This window comes from Charadrius vociferus, unplaced genomic scaffold (genome assembly GCF_000708025.1).
Source record: "Charadrius vociferus isolate BGI_N301 unplaced genomic scaffold, ASM70802v2 scaffold114, whole genome shotgun sequence".
In the NCBI taxonomy this organism is placed as follows: domain Eukaryota; kingdom Metazoa; phylum Chordata; class Aves; order Charadriiformes; family Charadriidae; genus Charadrius; species Charadrius vociferus.
In genome coordinates, this window is record NW_009647949.1 from 106,020 (window position 1) to 115,755 (window position 9,736).

Genomic DNA, 9,736 nt, shown 5'->3' on the forward strand with positions numbered 1-9,736 from the left:
GGTTCTCCCGCCCGGCGGCGGCTTCCCCCGGGGCGGTGCGCGGCCTGCAGCCTGTTGCTTTCCCCGGCTGTAGCGAGAAAGCCGTGCACTTCGAGTAAAAAAAAGCATTTTTGAGTAAAACTGGTGATGTCATTTCCGTGCAGGATAACAGGGTCTCCATTTGGTCTGTTGGAGAGCTTGGAAATGGGGGCCTCAATGGTGAATATCAAGGAGAACCTCAGCTGCTGTGTGACATCAGGCACAACGGTGACGTTATGGACATGCAGGTAAAATAACTGTGTTGAATAGATTGGTATTAAGAGAAATTAAGTGATGGTAAGCTGTCAAAATGCTGAAATTCACCAAAAAATTGTTATGAAGAAAAGGGCAAAACCAAACAGTATCAGTTCATGGGTTTCTTGTGTTTGTTGTGTTGTTTGTTTTTTTTTTTTTTTTACTATATGTATCAATACTTTAGGTTACTCTAAAATCAAAATGGCATTGACATCAACTAATAGCATGCTTATGATATCTTTCTAGTTTTTGGATCAGGAGAGAATCGTGGTTGCCTCATCAACGGGAACTGTAACTGTATTCCGTCATCATCAAAGTAACCAGGTGAGTAATTTGCACTGGCTTTAACCTGCTATTCTGTGTAACACAGGTCGCTTTGATCTTAGCATAAGATTTCCCAAAACTACCAGAGCAAGAAACGTGTGCATAGCAAAATAATTTTTGAAGTCTGTTAGAAAAAGTATTTGCTTTATGCATACGAGGAAAGAAAAAAGTATTTTGCACACATACTTCATGAATTAGATTCCAGAGCCAGATAGACTGGGGTATCCGCTAGTATATATCTATCTATATATAGTATATATTTGGTTAAATATTCTATTCACTGAAAGCATATTTTAAGAGTTTAGATTGTTTTGGGGGAGTGCATATTAATGGACTTGTACCTCCTTATTAGAGTTTTTGAATTCTTGAACTAAATGACTCATGTTAAGTTTCTTCTCACAAGTGTCACTTGAGGGAAGATGTGTAAACTCTGAAGTCTTTTGCTTTGATTATAAATCACTGATAATAAATGTGTAACGACTTTTTTATATATTCACAATGACACAGTAAAGACTAATATCTGTTAATAGTTTCATATGGTACATAAAATAAACTAAATTGCTTGCAGTCAAAATCTGAATTTGAACTTGTATTTCGTAAAGGCCTCAGCTCTTTTCCGTTGTCCTGGGGAAAGACATTTCACAGTTTGTAAATAGCTTGTGTTCATTCTGATTTTTAGCTCACGTGAAAAAGGTGGTTCAGAGAAGAAATAATCAATGTTTCATTGAAGGGTTGTGTGCTTAAGAGTTGTGGAAAATTTAGATCTCTGGTTCTTATTTGTATAGGAGTTTCCAGTTCCTGTGAGGTAGCATGCCTTTCTTGGAGCTTAATTCTGGTTTCATGAGTATTCCAGAAGCTTTGGTCTATCAGGATCATTATTTAACAGCAGAATTTAATGTCTAATTACTATTTAGACTTTATCTGCCAACCAGCGGTGGGAGAAAGCCCATTATCATGTGGATCAAGACACATCTTGTGGTGGAGCAGCATGTACTGGAGTTATCTGCAACAACCCAGAAATTGTCTCTGTTGGAGAAGATGGTAGAATAAATCTTTTCAGAGCTGACCAAAAGGATGCAGTCAGAACTATAGGTATGTCAAGTAACTGTTCAAATTATTTTAGTTTGTTTGGGTTTTAGCTTCTCAAATAATAAGAAACAAAAAAAAAAGTAGGAAGTCAGTAGAGAATTGAATTAAGTACTCAGAGTTGAATGTGTTTGCTCCAGATTGAAGTCTGGAGAAATACAGGAATAGAGACTTGAAGTGTATTTCAGATATGTTTCTATATTCATTCAGATGTTTGCAAGTTAATGTTTTAACTGATGAAGTTTCAAGCCTAACGTTCTCTGTAGGCTTCTGTTTCATCTAGAATCGTTAAATGCTATAGCAGTATGCATGAAATAAGGTTAGATTTCAAGAAGATTTGTGTCCCAAGTTCGTCATAACTGGAGGTCAGGGAAAGGGTCGTTTCAATTCGCTATTTGTACTAAGATTAACCCTCAGGGTGTTCATATTCAGAAACATCTATTTCTCTGTGTCTAAAGGAACACCAAGAACCAGAAACCTGTTTGTACCCTGTTCTTCTGCCAGATATCATGGCTTACAGTGATCACTTCTCTCTTAGAGAAAAAGCTCCATATTTCCTAGATTAATAGATCATGTGATAGAGTAAGATGTTTGTGAAAGGTGTTAAAACTTGGTTATTCTCAACTATCATGTTAGTCTCATGGAAATAGAATATGAGTTTGTAGCATCTGTTGGAAATGAAACTTAAATGCAGAAATAATTTAAAGGACAGTAACACCATGTTTAATAGTGGCATTATTAAGCTGGGACCTCCTCCTTGAAGCTTCATTTTGACACAGCACCTGTATTTCCCCTCAAGCAAAATCTTGCCTCTAACAGATGAAGGAATTTGCACTGATAAGCCAATTAAGGAAGGAAGTGCTCTGGGATTTCTGGAGGGGGGTACTTACGTGTGCATAGCTGTATATACACACACAAGATAAATCCTATTAATTGCATACAGTTCTTTACTGAAGCTCCTTGAGAATTCAGGCAGGAAAGCTTTCTGTGCTTTAAAAAAAAAAAAGGGGGGGGGGGGAGGGTAGCTTTATTTGCACGTGCCCACAAAACGCAGTCATTTCCTCTTTGAGGGCTGAGAACATTAACTAGTTGAAAAGGATTATTTAAAAATTTTTACTTGTACCAGGACACTCTGTGTTAATATCTGTATATAAGTTTAATAAAGTAGAAAGTTTTGCTGACTCACAGGAAGCAGATGTCCACAAAAAAATCTGTATTTTTCTCTGGGCAATTGCTCAGATGCATCCTGCATGTTATTAAATCTGTTTATAAGCAAGTTGTACTATCAAGGGAGTGCTAAGAAAACTAACTACATAAAAATCCTTGCTTTGTAGTGGTAGCATCAGCCAGTGTTACACTGCAGTAAGACTGCATTGAGATTTCCTGGCGCATAAGCACTTAAGAAATCACATAAGAATTAATGGAGAAATTTCCTTTTGGAAATGGGAATGGAAGTGTTAAAATAGGAATGGTCCATAAATAAGTCAATCATACCTATGACCTCATAAGTGAAGCTTGCCTGGAGTTATGTGGAAGGGACTAGTACGAACTCATCAACTAGAGATTATTTTACAGTAAAGTTGGAAAGAGGGGAGAGAACATCTTGGAAGATGCTTTCAATTTCGTCAGTATGGAGTTCTATGCTGTAAGCAATCCTTTGTACTGGTTTCCAATTCAATGACAACTTGACATTTCCCAGGTGCTGAGCTGAAACCTCAATGTGTTTTAATGTGAAAATAGAACTCTTGTACCTCATGAAATATTTGTAAAGGACTACCTTGCTATCTTTGTTACTGTTTGATTTAAGAGTAGAATACAAAGTTGATATTTTTGTAGTCAATTGTGATAGGAAAAAATCTCCAAAGTTAGAGATGATGTAAAAATCCTCTGGAGCCAAAAGATGTATCATTGCTAAATCACTTACTGTTATTCTGTCACAAAATTTTAAGTCATTTAGAACTTCAGTATTCAGTAATCTAACATTTCTTTTCAACGGTGCTTTTGTGGTGTGTGTTTTTTTTTCCCCCTCAGCTTTCATTTAAATCGTAGGCAAAAAAGAAAACTCATTCACATATCTGTAATCAGGCATCAACGTAGCTTGTCTGTCTCAATATCAGAAAAGGTTTGCATCTTATGCAGAAAAAGCTTCACTTGTATTTTCAGTATGGACTTACACGAAGAATTTTAAAACACTTGAGATGAAAGTAGACTTAACGATGTTACCGCATCATAATAAAGATGAAAAGTATATATATAGTAACAGAATCAAAATACGAGAGTATGGTGTGTATGTTATTCTCCCTTAAAGACTCAAAAGTTTCACCTCAATGCTGTGAAGTGTTTGACATTGTAAATTATTGTGACCAAAAGAAGTGCTGGAGAAAAGAACCTGAAAAGGAGCTTTGCCATTTAGTTATTAAGATCAACAAGGAAAGCATAATTCTGGTTTGACTTTAGGGATGGGATGGATATCACATTGACAGTTCTTGGAAAAGGTCTACAGAAAGTTGGTGAATTAAGTGCTTCTGTATACAACGGCTTAGTGTCCTCACCCAGAGTTACTATTTCTTGTGTTCAAAAGAGCTGCATTATGAAAAGCTCTATAGCTTGCCTTGTGTCAGTAGATGCAGAGCACATAAAACTTTTATGAAAACCATGGACCTGGCTAAATTAATTCCTCTTCTTAGGAATTATAGAAAGAAATCTTATGGATCAACAGTTCTATAAGCACTGGAGCTAATTAAATATAGCTTCTTACAGATTTGTCTCAGTAGTGTTTGATATAGGAAGCAAGGGCTCCTTTTTCACAGGGCACCCTTGCAACACTTGAAATTTCACATTTCACTGGTCTGTCTCTGCCCCTAGAAAGGCAGAGAGGTTATAACCATGTTTAAACAGCTGTGTTCTGTTTTCTAAAAAGAGATACTTTGTTGTAAATAAATAGACTAGCATTCTGTAGGTGCGTCTGAATGCTTTCCTCATCTCTCTTGCAGACAATGCAGACAGCAGTACACTCCATGCAGTGACTTTCCTTCGCACAACTGAGATCTTGACAGTAAATTCAATTGGACAGTTAAAAATATGGGATTTCAGACAGCAAAGAAATGAGCCATCTCAAATATTTTCTTTGTAAGACCTTTTTATTACATATTTACTGAGAAGTATGTGCTGCTTTATATAATCTGATTTAAATCTTTCCTGATACCTTCTTGACAATGGGATGATAAATGATTGATTTGTTTTAGACAGTTTTTAACTTCTGTGGTGTTTAAATAATCAAAAGGAGACTCTGCTTAATGGCTGAATTACTGTTGTGGCTGAGCATTCTATTAGGTGATTTGTTTTATGATTTAACTCTTGAAGGGCTTTTGCACCTGTATGCTTGCTCTTTTTTTAACAAAAAAGCAAACCTCAACCAAAAACCAACCCTCAACCCAGAACTAATACAAAGTTTCTGGCATTTGAAGGATAATTTTATGCCTTATATGGTATTGTGAGAAAACAAGCTGAGCTACGTTCAAATCCTCTTGTCTGTGGAATAATTCCCATTGCGGTTAATAGGCTGTGGTTGAGGTACCTCGTTTTGTTAGTGCCCAGTCTCCCTTTGTAACTCTTAGTAAATGTTGAAACTGTAATTATAACCCGAATTTCTGAGTAACCATCTTATTATTGCAGGTATACTTAGAGTATTATCTGTATGCAACGTTATCTCACTCCTGTAAAGCTGTCAGATACCATGTAGATGCTTGTATATCATAGGGCACAGAACCCGATGCTCACCCAATTGCAGCTTCATGTTACTGCCATACCTCTAATTTCCAGTAGATGTCATGCGGCTTCAGCCTGTAGTGACCAGATGCTACAGGAATTGAAGCTGCAGTGGATACTGTTACCTTGTTTGTCAACACTCCTATGGATTAAGGAGGAGAAAATAGAAATTGAATAAAGAATTTGTGTTTGGGATGTTTTTTTTTCTTCTCCTTTGCAGGACAGGTGACCGAGTTCCACTGCACTGTGTGGACAGGCATCCCAATCAGCAGCATATTGTGGCCACGGGGGGCCAGGATGGGATGCTGAGTATATGGGACATCAGGCAGGGTACTATACCAGTGTCCCTGCTGAATGCTCATGAAGCAGAAAGTAAGTATCTGAAATGGGGGGGGAGGAGGAGAAAAAGGTGGCGTTTCAGAGAAGCTTCTAATTTTTGTAAAAGAAAAAAAAAAGAAAAAAGTGTTTTCATCCAGTTGGCTTCAGTTTGTTCCTTCTCTGTACATGAGACTGTTCTTATCTAAAAGCTAACTCTAAACTAAAACTCAACTCAGGAAGCAATTCTTTAATGAGTCATTAGATGTATTTAATCAGAATGACTATGTTTCTAGAAGGGTATGTATATATAGTCATAGAAATTGATGCTATGGTATGCAGGTATAGTAAAGTAAGAATGCAGTTGCTACCAAACTTGCAAACATAAGGAAGGAGGGGAAGCTGAAGATAGTACAGATCCATATGGTGCCTCCACAATGCTGAAACAGCTCACTTCCCTGATAACTTTTATATGAACAAGATGGCAATTCATTTTGTACTGAAAATTTCTTGACTTGATGCCACGATTATGTTTAAGGGGTAAAAATATTTCTTGAGATGTTAAGTTTTACTGACTTAGGTATCTTTTCCACAGTTGTGGTATTTAGATACAAAATAATAATGCGTGTGCTGGGAAGGAACGCATGCTGCATGCAGATTTAAACTTAATAGTACGGAAGATGGCCTGAAAAAGTATTCAGAATGCCTAAACTCAGATAAGATTTTAACCCTTAACATTTTCACAGTACTGAAAATGCAACAAAATAAAGTCTCTCTTTTCTCTCCCAGGGGAGGAAAAACGGCAGTAAATAACTTAAGGGTGGGGTTTTGGGTCTCCCACCCACATGCACTTAAGAACGGAAAGTTTTGGTGAGGCCTGGGTTCTTGTAGGTGCATGTCCACATCATGCTAGCCAAAGTGCACTGACCAAAGTACTTGATACTTGTTCTGAAGTGGTTTTATTTGGCTTTGGTTTGATACTTCCAGTGTGGGAAGTTCACTTCCATCCCTCCAACCCCGATCACTTATTCACCTGTTCTGAAGATGGATCTCTTTGGCACTGGGATACTTCCACAGACATATCTGAGAAACCGTCTTTTCTTCATCAAGGTAAGGATGTTCAAAGTCAGTCTGCACTGAATTTGTCAGTTGGCAACATAATTAAAGTCAATGTTCTCACATGACCCAATTAATAACAATTCTAATAAGAAAATTAAAAGCTGGTTTCCTAGCTTAGAAAGCCCTGATAGGCACTTCAGGAAAATTACTTACAAGGTTAACAGTTGTGTGAGTTTTTTTGTGGTCTGTTTTGTGGTTTGTTTTTTTTTTTTTTTTTAATATGCTGTACTCTGTCCAGTGTGTGAAGGGGCACATCTAGTATTTCAAAGATACATTGTGTTCACTTCAAAGTCACCACTTACCACTTCAGACTGTAAATAGTGGGGATGCTTTCAAATGTCACCTGCTGCCTTTGGCCTCAAAGCTGCCATTCAAAGCTCAGTTCTATACAGGGAAACAACAGGATAACTGATTCAAGTTGCACTCTGCATGTTTTCTGGTATATTGAATATAAAACCTTTAGCACTACTTCAGCCATTTGTTTAATTTTATGCTGAATGATAGTTCTCAAAGTGTGAGACTTCAGTGTGAACGTAAAATATTATATGGGGAAAAAAAATCCAGGTATATCACTTGCTGCAGAGTAAGTAGGGAGATGGGAGAGTTAGGAACAAGTGTTGTTAAAGCAAAGCTGATGCCCCAAATATGGCGAGACACTGTTTAAACAGACTTTTGTTCTTAGGTCTGTCCTTGCTTTAGTGTCTGCCTAGAAAAACCTGTAGATAGTTACACTGTTCAGCGAGATGATTTCATAGCTGTACTGACCTGTATATTTAAGAGGCTCTGATGAGCCTCTTAAATTTCGCTTCCCAATTTGTTTGAAATGCAGCTGAGAACAGAGCTGGTAGCAGGTTTCTATAATCACTTAAAGTACTTGATTATTACTATTTTTTTTTTTTTTAGCTATTTTTTCCTTCATTTACCAGAGAGACAACAACATCTGAAAACTGACTTAAATGTGAAATGATATTCCCATTATGTCTGTCCCAAACCCACTATGTTTCTCCAAATTCAGAGAATGTATAAACTAAATTGGAACTTATTTCCCTCTTTTCCCTTCCCTTCTTTCAGGAGGAAGAAGCACTACCTATTTTTCCCACAACACCATTAACCAGTCTGTAGTAAGTGCCTGGCTCAGCAACGATCCCACCAAAGACCGCATGGAAATCACCAACTTAATTCCAAATCAGACTTTATCTGTGAATAGTTTAGATATTTTAGGACCATGCCTAGTATATGGTACTGATGCAGAGGCTATTTACGTGAACAGACAACTTTTTGCATGAAAACCACTCTAGTATCCCTTAGAAGGACTGATCACCTTGAACTACTGGGAAATCTCAGATTCATTCTTAATGACTCATTAGTCTGTTATCAGCGTGTGGGGGAGAGGACTACAGCTTGCTGCTGGTACTGCAGAAGAAATGTAAGGTACTTCAGATTCTGACAGCTCTCACTCATTATTGATGCTGCAGGGCGGGTAACCGAACAAGCTTACATGGAAGCTCGCTCTCATTTCTTCCCTGGTGCCTGTTTGGTTTTGGTAAGCAGGAAGGTAGTCACTAGGGCAAGGTATTTGCTGTAAACTGATGTCCATAATACACGCATGCATACAAAGTGAAGGTAAACCCCCAATTTATTTTTTTTGCCCTATAAAGATATTTTTCAAGTATTAATTCTAAGGCCAAACTATGGGATTCTTTGAAATTCTTTTTATGTCACCTGAGAGAGATGGGTTTTTTAAAGCTGCGGTTTTTTATATATTTTGGGAAACATAACTTTTTATGTTAGTTCATGAGAATTGGAAAGGAAAACTGCTAAAACTGCGAAATGTGAAAGGTTCTGTAGGAATCTTAGCATTTTAGTAATAGTATTTTGGATTATTTACAGCTTCATCATGGATGCTGCACGTTAAAACTTGATAATGTGCTGGTAACTCAACAGAAAAGTGGTTTGGTTTATAGTTAAGATCATAATTGATAGATGTGTTGGCTATGTTTTAAGGTGTGAGAATAAGACTTTCTAAACTTGAGACACAGTCTTTGTCACAATCAAAATTTCAAATCGGGTCTGTTGCAATCTTTGAAAAGTTAAATTTCATGATTAGTGTTTTATCTACATTTTGCTGCAGAGAACCCTTTCTCTTTTTAATAAAAAGTTTTGCACAAGAATACTGGTCTGACTTACTAAATTAGTAGTTAGTAGGTGTACTTGTAGTCATCTTTGCAGGAAGGTAAATGACCCTAAGTGATTTGGAGTGATCCTGGGCACACAATCTGAAGGATGGAAGGAAACCTCAGGATTTGGGCAGCAGCAGATTAAGTTATGAGTTTTTTTTACATGGCATTTTCCATCAAAACCGCTTTAGAGTGTACTTCCACATCGGCAAGAACAGCCGCCTTCATCTGTTGAGGTAAGAATACTGTACCTGCGTGTCCGGCTGGAGGAGATGGATGGTGCCTGGGGACCGGGCTGTCCTCCCTCCGTACGGGAACATACGGAGTGGCCCAGAGGCTGGACAGAGCCTCGGCAGTTTAATTTCCCGGTTTGTTTGAAACGCAACACTGCCAGAAAACCGGTCGAGATGCACCTGTGAGTGGAAACTGGTGGGTTCTCCTTCCTGGTGACTTACACGTGTTGGTCCGCAACGAGTCCTTCGCCGCCGTTCAGGCGGTAACTGGATCACGGCGGCTCGGTAAGACTCTTCTTCCCCGTTAGAAACTCGGTATTTATTCATCGAGCTCGGTACTGCCACGGAAGGGAAAAGCAGCGGCGGGGGGATCTGTTTGTTTTTTTTTCTCGTTCCCCTCCCCCAGCTCAGGCCAGCAGCCGCCCGCCCTGCCCCAGCCCG

At 38.3% G+C, this 9,736-nt stretch overlaps 1 protein-coding gene across 1 annotated transcript in view; it reads left to right on the forward strand.

Moving 5' to 3' along the window:
* NUP43 (nucleoporin 43kDa) overlaps positions 1-8,269 on the forward strand; it is an 8,768-nt gene extending 499 nt beyond the window's left edge. The window contains exons 2-8 of the mRNA XM_009883293.1: positions 144-266; positions 520-597; positions 1,512-1,689; positions 4,677-4,812; positions 5,672-5,823; positions 6,754-6,876; positions 7,957-8,269. Coding sequence (XP_009881595.1) covers positions 144-266; positions 520-597; positions 1,512-1,689; positions 4,677-4,812; positions 5,672-5,823; positions 6,754-6,876; positions 7,957-8,171 — 1,005 coding nt within the window. The 3' untranslated portion in view covers positions 8,172-8,269. The remainder of the gene's footprint in view (positions 1-143; positions 267-519; positions 598-1,511; positions 1,690-4,676; positions 4,813-5,671; positions 5,824-6,753; positions 6,877-7,956) is intronic.
* Positions 8,270-9,736: the final 1,467 nt, after the last annotated feature.